General features: G+C 35.1%; 1 protein-coding gene across 2 annotated transcripts in view; it reads right to left on the bottom strand.

Annotated features, from left to right (window-relative positions):
* Positions 1-820: 820 nt before the first annotated feature.
* LOC118194991 (acid-sensing ion channel 2-like) overlaps positions 821-14,697 on the bottom strand; it is a 53,873-nt gene continuing 39,996 nt past the window's right edge. For both annotated transcript variants that reach the window (XM_035366214.2, XM_035366215.2), the window contains exons 10-11: positions 10,483-10,787; positions 821-1,752 (exon numbers count right to left, since the gene is read on the bottom strand). In XM_035366214.2, coding sequence (XP_035222105.1) covers positions 1,674-1,752; positions 10,483-10,787 — 384 coding nt within the window. In that variant the 3' untranslated portion in view covers positions 821-1,673. The remainder of the gene's footprint in view (positions 1,753-10,482; positions 10,788-14,697) is intronic.

Here is a 14,697-nt window from a genome sequence, read left to right as displayed (position 1 = left end):
ACGAAGAACCACAATTCACTACTTTTTATCAAGCGAGGCATAAAATCTTTAGCCTACCGATTTGGACAAGAATGTTTTTCATCGTTACTTACTTCAACCTGAATAATCAACGGCTGTTTCTTCCAGTGGTTCCATTTTTTAAGACCTACCACGCTTATGGCCAGATTCGGCTGTCGTTTTTCAGGTAAATTCCAACTTAGGCGGGATCAGACATCCGACATAAAACAACTGCAGGCTACCGCCGACGGACCGACTATCGGTTCCAGTTAACTGCTTAAATCCCTACCTCTTCTCAAAATCTGCATAACCCTCTGGAGGGAACGAGCTTGTGATTAAGTTCGAAGCGATAGAACACAAAAAATGATTGTCACAATGCTTTCGAGAATACTTTTCAGAAAAGAAGATTCCATCACTTTTTATGCCGCTTTTAAATGCAATCAAGACCGTTTGAATTTAAGCATGTGAATGGGAACGTGGCTTCTAACAAACGATTTTAATAGCGACTCTGACAAAAGCTTCATTGCATTTAAGCACAATAGCAAACTTAATGGTTATAAAAATTAGCAGAGCTTTGAATATTTTTAACTCTTCAGTGTACAGTAAATTTATGGTTGTTGAAAAAACGACATTTGGCGATGGACACCAGAAGCAAACATGGGAATCTAGAAAACGTTAATGAATGCAACTTCGTGGAAATTTAAAAAAACATTGCAAATTAAAGAACTAGAGGAATAATACATATTCTTGATTAGGAAAAAAATTGTCCATTGACGGCATTTATTTTTCCCCATTTGAACTATAAATGATAATTGAGTCAAACTAAGAGTCCTACTGAAAGTTTTATTAGAAAATAAATGCACTTGGTATAAATAACTGCATGTTCAAGGGATATTTGCAAAAATTTTGACCCACAAATTATTTTAGTATGTGCTACGTAAATCAAGCTAGGTGATTTCATATTACAACAAATATACGAACAACATTATCAGTATGAATTTATTATTCAGTGTCACTTATTTAATACCTATTTTAAAAGACTTCGTAGTTGAATGTACTCGCATTTTATGAACTCTGACTCTTCATGGTGGAATCTCGTAAAAGAAACACTTTGGGAGTTGTATGATTACATCCTCCGCACAAAATTTCTTTTTGTGAACAACTAATATGTCTTCCTGATAAGACCTACAACAAAGCCACAGTATACTTACGATAAATCTACAATACACCTATAAGAAGGCACAAATACATCACTCCATTTATATCTTATGCATGAAAAAAAAAAAAGGCATGTGTCTTTCATGGAAAATACAAGAACACTTTTAAACTTTAATTAATTCCGATATCTTCTTCTTCTTCTTGAAGCTTGGCTTCCCTTTGGCGTCTTATGCTTCAACTCAAAGTTCCGATATCAGAACGAGAGTAACAAATTTTTATCTATTGAAAATCTTGCTCACAGTCAAATATCACTTGGCACTTCAAGAATTGCATAAATATTAATTCACATCAAGTATTAATTTGCATCAAGAGTTTCAGAAGCACAGTATTTTTTTATGCTGAGAGCTTCTGATGCGTTGCGTGAAGGTTCACATCTGTATAACGACTTCGCCGACTTACACAAGTTCATATTTCATTAGCTAACAAGAATTATTCATGCCCATAATATTATTAATTTTTCAGAAACGGCGAATCTGATGTCTTTTAGTCGCAGAGTCATCTTCATAATATGGATCTTGATAGGAAAATACTGATGGTCTGTGGGAAGAAAAAAATAAGTACATAAATTCTTTCACAACAAACGATAGAACCATAACAAGAAATTTTTGCATTAAATAATTTCAGTAAAGTATAATGAAATTTATGCTGGCAGAAATGCTGGCAGATTTAAATTATTTTTGTAAAAATATCCTTAAAATTCCTTAAAACGATGAAATAATTAAAAGTAACATTATCAGCAACACTTTATTACAGTGTTATCTTCAACTATAGAATCTGTCTAGAAAGTAATGATACCAAATTTTTCAAGCCAAGCAGAAGGCCAAAAGGACCGAGTTTGCTAGTGGTAGGGGTGGTGGGAGCTGTCCAGCTGCATAGTCTGGCGGATGCTGGCCTTGAGCTTTTGTAGCGCACGGATCGCTAGTGAAGCGAACACGCCTTTGAAAGTGGCGTTAGGTTTTCAGAATGCAGTGGAGTATAGAGAAGCGATACACCATAAAGTTCTGTGTAAAACTAAACATATCCGCTGCTGAGATGCTTGCCATGTTACAGTTAGCCTACAGGAAGGATTCTTTGTCTAAGACTGAAGTGTTTAGATGGCACAAATTCTTCAAAGATGGAAGAGAGGGCGTCGATGACGAAGAAAGTGCTGGGCTACATAATGTGGCTAAAATTAAAGCGCTTTTGGACAATGACCGTCAGATGAATGTCCGAATGATTGCGGAGAAGATAAGGCTTACAAAATCGATCGTGCATCAAATTATCAGGGTAGAACTTCATATGAGGAAAATTTGTGCCAAGCTGGTTCCAACCAGAAAGAAACCGCCAGTCGATTTCGCGTCGATTATTGGAGTGTGTAACAAATGACCCTAATTTTTTGAAGCGAGTGATTACCGGTGACGAAACAAAGAGGCAGAGTGGTGCACGCTCCAATCTCCTCGTGAAAAGAAGACTCGAGTGAGCAAATCAAAACTAAATCCATGCTCATTGCCTTTTTTGACACCAAGGGATAGTACACAAAGAGTTCATGCCATCGGCACAGACAGTCAATACAGATTTTTCCAAGAAGGTGCTTCAAAAGTTGAGGAATCGAATCGCGTGCGTCTGTCCGGAGCTTAACACTTTAAACAATTGAATTCTACACCCCGATAATGCACCTTTTCACACAGCCTTCAAAGGAACTCAGTTCCTGGCAAAACACAAAGTCGCAACGCTTTCCAACCACCGTGCAGTACCCGATCTGTCACTGTCGAACTTTTTTCTATTCCCTAGGTTAAAATCCAACTTAATAGGTCATCGTTTTGACAATCTGGAGAACTTGCAGAAAAACGTAACGCATGTTCTAAACAACATTCCAGTTGATGATTTCCAGGCGGGTATAAATGGGTGGCAGAGTCGTTGGCAATGGTGTATTAATACAGGAGGATGCTATTTTGAAAGATATTAAGTGTCCGTAAAACTACCTTCAAATTAAAGAGTTGTATGGAATCAGACTCAATATTTTTTGGACACACCTTGTACAAAATAACGCGTTATAAGATAACTATTAGAATGTAACCGAGCTCTTTTATCAAACGCCATCTAGTGACGAAGAGAATAATTTACAGTCAGTCGACCTCTAGCTGCGATGAGGATACATTCTCCAATATTATGTCTCCGTCACTCGAATGTTATTCTAAATGTTAGATATTCCGTTTTGGTTATGTTCTGTTTTGATGTGTATATTTTATTTGTAAGTGTTTCTGTGATCTATTAATAAATACTTTTAGAGCTAGCCGGCGGGATCAGTATCAATTAAAAATAAATTGCTAAAACGTGTTTTCGAAAATACTCATTGTTTCAACTTCTACTACTATCAGGTTTAAAAGAATTTGCAAGTGAGTACTACGTAAGTTTAGAAGTAATAACATTAAAATAGATCCAAAATAAGTGACGCTACAAAGAGATTATGCGAAATGGAATTTTAAAGGTCTGAAAATGCAGTAATGCTGGAGGATACGTAAATCAACTGCACACCAAATTGATCTCCTGTACACCGATTATGCTCTTACAAAAACACTTTTTAGATATAACCTCTAAAGCAACTGAAAACATTAGACATTTAGGAAGAATATGATGCGGAATAGTTCAGAACATTATGTCGGTTGTTGTAAAAGATCTTATTTGGAGCTGGAAACAAGTGAAAGAAACCGAAACTAAAACTGAACATTCGATTTTTAAAAATTGTTGAAGTTCACAATAACCTTCACAAATATCACTTTCAAAGTTTAATAATTATTAAATTACAAATCAAGGCCATTGAAAAACAGCTTGAGTCTTCTATAAGAAGCCTGAGGCCTATAACTACATTAAATAAGCAACAAACAGCGTTTTCCATTTTCTTCATTATGAATACTTTAATTTACACAATAACTACTTTTTACTCTTGAACCCTTTGCGGCACAGTGTGTCCGGTCTGGACACACCTAAAAATTTCCTTCTGTACGCACAGAAAAATTGAATGAAAAAGGATTTATAGATTAGTATAGGTTACTCTGAACCTTCTTTATTTATAGTAGATGGCAGCTCAACACAAACCAGTCCATATATTTTAGCCATGTTTAGTTTCTTTTAAGACCCTCATTTTTCAAAGAAATCTTCCAGATTTTGTTTTAGGGTATAAAAGGAATAGTTTGAAAAGAAATTTCTATGTTATTTTTTTTGGCTGTAGGCTAATCTTCTTATTCTATATTATTCTTATTAATTTTAAATTTTTACCTTGAAATCGTGCCTAAAATCAAACGGCGAACCCTAGGTGTGCCTACACCGGGCTCACCGATAATCTAGGACAACTGAAAGTCTGTATTCTTTGTTTCTCCGCATTTCATCGGTCAGTTCATTGACAACAAAGCTCGTTTCAGCACTCTTTGCGAAGCTCTATTCAATCAGTGTGCCAATTTGGGCACACCCACAGAATTAAAACGATAAGTGCTATGTTCACAAAATTTTACTTGTGTACTCCTCTAGGCCTAATTAGAATGCCTACTTTTTTTTTTTAATCAAAACTTCGACTTTAAAGTAGCGTGCCGGAAAGGGTTAAAGACAAAAATTTGGAAATATATATATAAATACTGTTAAAAACTTAAAATGATTTTTATGGTAAAAAATTAATAGTGGTGGCCGAAATTGTGGACACTTTTGGAAATTTTTATGTTTTTGAACTTTGTATGCTTATAAAAAACGTTACGTTTCACATAATGAAAACTTGTATATATCATCTTAAAGAGAATTTATTACTGAATTCAATACAAAACACTAAATTCAATTATTTGCAATACAAAAAAAAAAAAAAAAAAAAAAAAAAAAAAAAAAAAGTTAAATGATAATAGTTATCGATATACATTAGATAGTGATGATTGCAGGTGACAGTGACAGCAGGGCCGGACACCTGGACGGCTTTCAAAGACTAATCGGGTATAGTCCGGGACCCGCTCCATCTAGAGCATAACATGTTTACAACATAAAATACCTAGAGTTGCTTTACCTACACGACAGAAGAGCATTGCATGGCGACATAACATAGCTCAGCACAAACATAACATGGCATAGCATTCGACGGGACATAGTATAGACTACAGTCATTGCATAGTGACATAACATATTTACAACATTAAATACACAACGTAATGTAACTTACATGACAGGTGGATATAGTATAGCAACATAACATAGTTAAGCATAGATAAGACATAGCGACATAACATATTGTGGCTACATATTTACAACATACAATTCGCAGTGTGGCATGACCTATGCGACAGGTGGACATTGCAGTGATGATTGCAGTGAGTTATGCAATTACAGTGATGATTGCAGTGAGTTATCAGTACTTAGTAGGGTACCCTTTATTTTTTATTACAGCTTCACATCGACGTTTCATTGAGCTGACAAGAGTTTTAAGCTCTTCTTTCGTTATTACACGATGCCAGGAAACAATTATAGCCTCAATTACTTCCCTTTTATTTGATGAGCGCCTCATTCAGAAAAGAGTTTTCAAACGGTGCCACAAATTTTCGATAGGATTGAGGTCAGGACTGTTTCCTGGCCATGACAACAATTTAATGCTCTTTGTACGAACCCACTCTTTCGATATTTTGGCCGTGTGGCAAGGAGCAGAATCCTGCTGAAAAATAAACGAAGCACTGTTGGGAAAGAGATCTCTGACGGAAGGTAGAAGTTTTGGTTCTAGAATAGTGTCAATGTATTTTCTGGCATTCAGTGTCCCATCGATGACATGAAGGCGACCAATACCATCTGCTGACATGCATGACCAAATCATAACATTAACTGGGTTCTTCATAGTTGCTTGAATGCAGTCAGGATGTAGCTCTTCTCATATTCTACGTCTTACATATTTTCGCCCATCACTACCGAATAACGATATCTTAGTTTCATCACTCCACATAACTTGTGACCACTGATCATCTGTCCAATTAATGTGTTCCTTTTCCCACTGTAACCTTTTTTTTTTTTTTTTTTTCGTTGCTGAGAATTAAGATAAGGCTTTTTTCGTGGAATTCTACCTCTCAGTCCAACATCTGTTAATCTTCTCCTGATTGTTCTTGAACTGACAGAAACACCAGCATCATTCAGATCACTTCTGATGGCCGCTGATGACATTTTTCTATCTTGGAGACATAGTCTTTTTATTCTTCTGTCATCAATAGATGTAGTGCACCTTTTTCGTCCTTTTCCTTCTTTGTTTTTTATTGAATTTGTCTCCTGATATCGTAAACAAAACTTTCGGACTCCAGATGTAGTCACTGAACCACCCACCTGTCTTGCAATTTCAGCATAGGAAAGACCACTTTCTCGTAACACAATAATATTACATCTCTTTCTAGGTGTCCAATCTACTCTTTTATTTGACGTCATTGCTTCTTGACTAAATATTAAAAATTTTTACAAAAATTCCTACCTGTAATTGCAGTGTATAAGAAATAGGTCCTCCTTCTACAGAACAAAGCAAAATAATGAATTGTTTCAAGTGTAAACATGATGTCAGCTTCTACTGGCAGTTACTAACATTTGATTGGTTCTCAGAACAAGAACAGTGATTGGCCAGAAAAGCTAGACATTACAAACCACTTCATAACTGTGTTTTTTATTTATATTAAAGTACATATAACTTTTTTGTATTACAGATAATTGAATTTTGTGTTTTGTATTGAATTCAGTAATAAATTCTCTTTAAAATGATATATACAAGTTTGCACTTTGCGAAACGTAACATTTTCTATAAGCATACAAAATTCAAAAAGATAAAAATTTCCAAAAGTGTCCACAATTTTGGCTACCACTGTATATGTATGTGGCGTACTCAAAAAGGTCTATCGTAACGATTTTTATTTTTACCAACTATATCACGATGAAATAATTCTAAATCCTTCCGAAGAATTTAGTTTGTATATATTTTTAAAAATAAGTTAATTGGATAACCAACATTTTAATTTGAAGTACAAGATAACATTGGGACTATACATGAAGTTTGGTTTTCTTTCTTTGCTTCCTTTGCGAAGTAAAGGAAGTATTGTAATCACGAAAAATTTAAGGTATCATATTTCAAAGAAAATTTACATTTTGACCACTATCCAATGAAATTTAACACTGTTTTTGCGTGACATCTGTAGATAAGGACAGAATAAAGGACTTTTTTTCCCCAAACGAATTATAAAATTGATTTTAAATGGATTCAGGAGATTTTTCCGTGACGTCTGTACGTACGTAAGTATCTAGGTGTGTATTAGCTCAAAAACGCGTTGTCTCAAAACCTTGAAATTTTGTATGTAGAACTGCTATGACATTCAGTTGTGCACCTCCCTTTTTGGTTGCAATCAGCCGCGATAAAAGTATATAAATGTATATATATATATATATATATACCCATTCTGTTACTCGGCTCTGTGAGCTCAGTTTTTTTTATTCTTATATGTTAGCAAATTGTGCATTTTTTTTTTCTTTAAAAATGATTGAATTATGTTGTTCTTATTTTCCAATTAAAGTTTTTATGCCTTTAGTTAATCTGCATGCAATAGTTGTAGAATCATCAACTATTCAAAAGTTGTTTAAATGCGGTTAAGCCTATTTTTTTTTAACCATAGCAGTAATATTTGTTTATATTTGAAACTTAGCAGAATAGTGAATTCAGTTTCAGCACCTCCAGTGCATTGTTGCCGAGAGGGGCCAAAAGTAAACTTTCAGTTTTGTGCACCGAAAAATCCGCGTTCTTGTCTGCTGGAAGAATTGCTGCTTTTGCCTAAACTCTAATTTTAATTGTAAAAATTGTTTTTTTTAATTGTTTTAACTGTATTTGGTGTTTTACGTTTTCTATATTTTGAATTTTTAATGAAGTTATTTTGAGATTTTATGCACTTTTGCCTTGCCACGAAGTGAGAAGTGAATTGACTGAATGAGAAATCTATCTCAAATGAAATACGAGGAAACAAGTTTAAATGAAATGCAGGAAAAAATGCGCATAATTTAATATTCCGTACAAGGAAGTTATGTGGTATCCGAATCAGATTTTTTACATAAATAAAAAAGTAATCAATTCCTAAATAAAAACTAAATTACTTTTAAGCCCTTAATCGATTTCAGATTTGGATTCCCCCCCCCCGCTGTGTTATTGCGACAAATTTTCCTTAGTAAGAGTGAGATTTGAGTGGAACTCTATCATAGTCTCTTTGTAATTTTATCACAAATATGTGCTGAGACAAAAAAAAGGTTTATACAAATTGAATAGCTTAAAAACATGCGGTTTATTTTAACCGTGAACTTTTTGAAGCTAGTGCGACATCGCTGCCATGTAAGATTTCATGCGGTGACAGTGAAACAGGTAGGTTTTCTGCAGATACAGTTTCACCAGAACATTTCATCAGATATGTTTCATCCATGGCTGCGCTTATAGCCATTGTTAAATCGCTTTTAGCAGCCATTTTGGTGTATCTTTTCTAGCAGATCTATCTCAGTTATTTACACAGTTTTGAGATTTAGAATATCATTTTCATTAATTATAATCTTAGAATTATGTCAACTCATTTTTGTAATTTTGTATAATGAGAAGCAACTACTTAGTTTCTGTTATCATTTTAAGTTGCAAAACTACCAGAAGTAGCCAATAACTATCTGTTGAGTTTTCATTCAGGATTGTGTGTTGTATTAACAGTTAAACACTTGCAAGGGCAGTAATTGCCAGCACAAGTCGTTAATCTTATCCCTATGATTAACGTCTAGTTTTACAGTACCTCACACAACAGAAGTTACTGCTATACAAAATGTTTCTCGCTCTGCTCGAAACTTTTATCCAGACTGTTAATGCTGAAAGCAAACTTTTTTTTTTTTAAACCCAAAGGGGCAATTTGCTCAGAAGGGATATTAATTTCGTTTTGGCATTCTGGTTCACTATAAATGTCGGTTCACTTTTCAAATTGTTTCCACCAAATATTATCGCATTGTGTTTTATTTAAAGAAAATAAATAATGGTTTGGTTTGGTTTATTTAATTATGGCAAAGCACACTAAGGCTATCTGCCTAACGGGAGGGATGCCTTCGTGGAGGACTTTCTAAGGGGAACTGGCTCGTATACACGTTACACATGGGGAAAACCACGAAAACGCCCATGCAGCCAGCCCGTTCACGGGATTCGAAACTCGGACCGAACTACCAGTGTTCAGCGACTTTACCGCTCGGCCGCTGGTGGGCCGAAAATAAGTAATGAAGAATCTGCGTGGATGTATGTACTTTTCTCGCACTTTGAAAGAACAACGGTACCTAGAGACATCAAATTTCGAATAACGTAGTCCTCCATTCCCATATGAGCATCTAGAGGCCCAAATTTGGAATTTGTTCTATTATCTCTATTTCCTATTTTGTCAAATATTAATGAATTTCTGATTAACAAACACTCAACAATTTCAAAGCGAGCAATAGCAACACTGCACGGAGGGAAAAAAAAAAAAAAAAAAAAAAACATACACACTCATTTTAACCTCCAGAGTGCGAGACTGTGTATCAAAGATTCTAAAGATATGCTCATTTTAAAATTATTTTGCGATATTGCTATTGAATTGAATTTTGTGGTTTAAGTGAGAAGAACATGATATTTAATGGGTAAAAGTAATACATAAAACGTCGCCCAGACGGTATAGTGGTTAGGGAAGTCTGCTACGGTACCAAAGGGACCGGGTTCGAATCCCGGAGAAGGCATGGATGTTTGTAAATGTATAGTGTCGGTGCGGCATGGTGGCGCTCTAAATATGAGGCGAGCCGAAAGTCCCCTCGTGTGAATTGGTGAGAGTGAAGAGGGGTGGGAAACCCCAAGTCTCCCCGGAGTGTTCTTCCTCAAAATTGGGGGTGGAAAATAGAAGTCCAACGTCTCTTCGAAGTAGGCTCAGGCAACCATTGTTCCATGTCAACAGCACGACAACACCTAAAACGTAAAAAAACGCCTCTTTGGGCGCAATATAAAATCTGAAGGTTTTCAGATTTTCTCTTTCTTTCTTCCTTTTTTTTTTTTAACTTTACAGGGACTTATCAGATATTTTTTGCTACATCAACTATAAAGTATTTAATGATGATGCGCAACATAATTTTTACAAAGTACTTTTCGCATACAAGCAAAAATATTTATTCTGTTTTTTGTATGAAAATGTTTTTAATGATAGAATTAAATGAAGACAAACGTGTTAATGATAGCAATAATTCAAATCATACATGGAAAATATAAATTACCTCCATATATCCTCACTGGCTCTTGGAACTTTCTTTCCTTGACTTCTTTTTTGCGAGTTTCTGTAATTTAGGAAAGGCAAGCTAATATTTTCATTCAGTGCTCTGTTTTTGTTCCGCCGTCTTCTCTTGGATAACGAACCATTTCTCATAACGTTGGAGGACTGAACTCGGGAATGATTTCCGGTGCGAAGTAAACATATGATTGTGGCGCAGCCAAAAAACTCAACAATTTCAATGATCGAAATAACAGAAACTCCTAAATAAAGACCTAAACATCCTCCTAAGTCGGCCATCAACTTTGGTAACTGGTAAAACAAAGAAAAGATTACTTTTTAAAAGGGCTATTAATTTAGTTGACCATATATGTAGAAATTAAGTAATAAACATTTTAACATACGCAGAAATTAAATTATTAAAAAATAGCACTATCCAATTTATCTAAATAAAAGAGAAAGTTTCTTCTGTCATGTTTTAAAATTATATCATGCAAAAAATAAACCTGATCAGCCTTCCAGGTGAAAATTTTGAAATCTGAAATAACTTACCTTTTACTGCAAGATTTTGAAATATAGAATTATACTTTTAGTTCAAAACATATTGATCTACATTTAACAATCAATACGTAGTACATTAAGCATAGTTTTATGCAATATGTAATAATAATAATGACAATAAATACACAATAAAATATTTATTACACATGAATAGTAATCCGATGCATTAAATCTGCGGTAAAAAGGCCTTACCGTCACATTCGTGATCAACAAGTGAGGGCAGATCATTTGAAATCGAGCAAAACGTTTGAGTGTTGCTTTCAGAGGAAAATCGGTCTTGTTGAATTAAAGTTGTAAACAAAATTATAATTGTGGTTTTAATTAGGAGATTAAATTGCAAACCATGTCTTTAAAAAATGTGATGTGTACACCACATGACTTCCTTCTAAGGAACATTACATTACACGCATTTTTTCCTGCATTTCATTTAAACTTATTTCCTCGAATTTCATTAGAGATATATTTCTCATTCATTTAATTATGTTCTCACTTCGCGGCAAAGCAAAAATACATAAAAACTCAAAATATTTTCGTTAAAAATTGTTAAATGCAGAAATACATAACACACAAAATACTGTTAAAAAAATTTCACGAACAAAATTAGAATTTCTACGCAAAAACGAGCAATGCGTCCAGCAGGCAAGAAGGCAAATTTTTCGGTGCACAAAACTGAAAGTTTACTTTTGGTCCCACTCGTCAAAAAGACATTGAAGGTGCAGAAAATGACTTAGTTCACTATTCTACTGAGTTTCAGATGTAAACAAATGGTGGTTCGTTAGGCTTCACTGGCTGCTTAAACTTTTTAATTGTTGATAATTCTACAACTATTGCCTGATGATTAACTAAAGGCATAAACACCTTAACCGAAACATATAAACCACATAAATTAATCACTTTTAAAGCAAAAAATTTACAATTTACCAACCTATAAGAATAAAGATACTATGCTCAGCGAACCAGGTAAGAGAGTTGGAATATATATATATATTATTACGAAATGTACAAGCGCGGTAAGATGGCTTCCCCGCAAAGGAGTTTTAGGGTTGCCATAAAGTAGTCAGGGAAGGCAGGATTGTCACATTTAACAAGAAATCGCCCATTTGGCGACATAATTGACGATATACCATGGACGGATGGAGAACCTTCTGGAACGAATTCTTACCGGTTTAGCCCAGAATGTTCTCGAACACAAGCCGAAAGCTATATAAACCCTGCTGGTCCGCAGTCAGTTAGTGTGCGCTTCATCGAGAGGGCGAGTCAGAGTGCCTCGTCTGGAGTGCGAGTTAGTATTAAGTTGGTGTCTTGTCTAGCGACTCAATCGAGTTTACAGCCGGGCAGGGAGTGCCGAGTGCACCGAAAAAGTCTCGTAGTGTATCGCGGATAGTGCATCGTCGAGAAAGCGTGTTGAGCTCCGGGAACGACTGAACCGAAGAATCGGGAGCTGTGCTCTGAGTGTCGTGGAGTGCATCGCGACTTGTAGCGTGGAGAGTCATGAGAGTACATGGAGTTTCAAGACCGACCGAGCAGAGTCGGGAGCTGTACTCTAGTGCTTTGCCGTGAAGCACCGGCCAATAAAGTGTGTTTCGATACTTCATCAAGTAGTATTGTCATTATTCACTCCAAATCTACACAAACCCCGAACGAACCTGAAGGAAGAAAATAACGTAACTGGTGTCAGAAAAGAAAAACACAGCAATATATATATTAATGTACAATTGGTGCAGCCGATTGAAACGAAAATGTGAGGTGGACAACTACATGTTACAGCAGTCTCGTATACAAAATTTCAGCATTGTACGGCTGCTCGTTCTTGAGTAATGGGAGATTACTCAAGAACGTACGTACGTACACGAACAAAATCTCTTCTGAATCCATTTTAAATCCAATTTACCATCCTTTTTGGCAAAAAGAGTCTTTTATTTTGTCCGTACATACCGATGCCATGCAAAAACATCGTTTAAACGGTTTGGAGTGCGGTTGAAAAGGATATTTTTGTTGAAATATGATACCCGAAATTTTTCGCGATTACAATACTTCTTTTACTTCGAGGAAGTAAAAACGGGTAAAAGAAAAGGAACAAAAGAAGAGCGTGTTTTTCAAGACAAATGGGAAATTACGTGGTGCTGCGCGCAGTAAAATTGTGTGTTTTATTTGTAATACAGAAATGCCATTTCCAAAAGAATACAACTTGTTTCGTTATTACGAAACGAATCATGAAAAAACGTTGAAACTGAGAAGAAAAGATTTAAATCTGTCTTAGAACAACAAGAAGATATTTTAACAAAAGTAAATAAATTCAATAAAACAAGAATTCATGCAAGTTTTGCTCTCGCGCACATGAATGAAAAAAAAATCATTTAGTGATTGATACTGAATTCTCTAAAAACTGTATGATTAAATCTGCTGAATTTTTTTTGTCCTGAGAAACAGGAATTGTCTTAAACCAGTAGTTTGTCAGCCAGTACAATAGCGGAACGTATTAACGAGATCGCCGGTGAATTACGATGTCAGTTAAATAAAGTATTATAAATTTTTCAGCATTTTAAGTAGAAACTGACGAGAGCTGATCACTGATTAACACAGGCCGTTTAAGTATGAGGTGTTATTGATAAATTTGAAGTAGCTGAGGAATTACTAGAAATAATTCTCCTTAAAGGAAAAACTGTTGCACATAATATTTTCTTCTGAAATGAAAACTGTAATTAGATAAATATAAATCAAATTGGGATAAAATAGCAGTTGCCATCACACGCAATTTCAGTTTGCATATGGTGGTGCGGCTGCTATAGTTGGTAAAAGAAAATGGAGTAGAGGTAAAATTAAAAAATACTGTGAAAGAAGAAAATTTTGAAAATATTGTTACGGTTTTTGTGTTGATTTATTTAGTTTGCTATTTTTAATAGAATCGGTATTAAATTGATTCATTTCCTCGTGCAATGCTGCACACGACTTATTTGAAGTGAAAGCTAAGCCGAAAAAATTAAAAATACAGGAGCACGCGCATTTAATTAAAAAGATATCTCGTAATTGTACGCTTTTGCTTTTCGGGAAAAATCGAGAAAATCCTAGACTATGCTCGTGCTGATTAAAAAGCTTATAAAAAGCCAGAGAAAGAACATCTCAGCTCAGTTGTTTTTAGATTCCTGTGAATCCACCTCTTAGGTGCGCTCTTAGGTATGCTCTTAGGTGCACCACTTAAGTGCGCTCTTGCACTATTTATTTCAGGTTTAACTTGTAATATATTCTACGTTTTAATTTCCACCGCAAGTGGACGGTGTTTTTGTAACGCACGAAGTCCGTGTCTTTCTGTTAAATTAGTTTGAATTTATAAAGGGTAATTTTCACCCTTCTTCTGTGCTGGTAATTAATTCACGCCTGTGCGAGAATTCGCCAGGTTCATTGTAGGATCTAATTTAGTTTATGTGGAATAACACAGACATATCTTACAGAATAATCAATATTTTAAAAGTTTTTACCAAAGCAGCCATATTTGTTTACATTTGAAACTTAGCAGAATAGTGAGTTAAGTCTTTCTGCACCTTCACTGTCTTTTTTGTCGAGTGAGACCATAAGGTTTTTTGCATTTGGTGTTTTATGTTTTTCTATATCTTTCAATTTTTGAGAAAGATATTTTGAGATTTTATGTATTTTTGCCTTGCCG

This window comes from Stegodyphus dumicola, chromosome 9 (assembly GCF_044657685.1).
Source record: "Stegodyphus dumicola isolate Sdum_Otavi_A_Nest chromosome 9, ASM4465768v1".
NCBI lineage: Eukaryota > Metazoa > Arthropoda > Arachnida > Araneae > Eresidae > Stegodyphus > Stegodyphus dumicola.
Note: the sequence above shows the minus strand (reverse complement) of the source record. Positions and strands in the feature narration are given on the sequence as shown.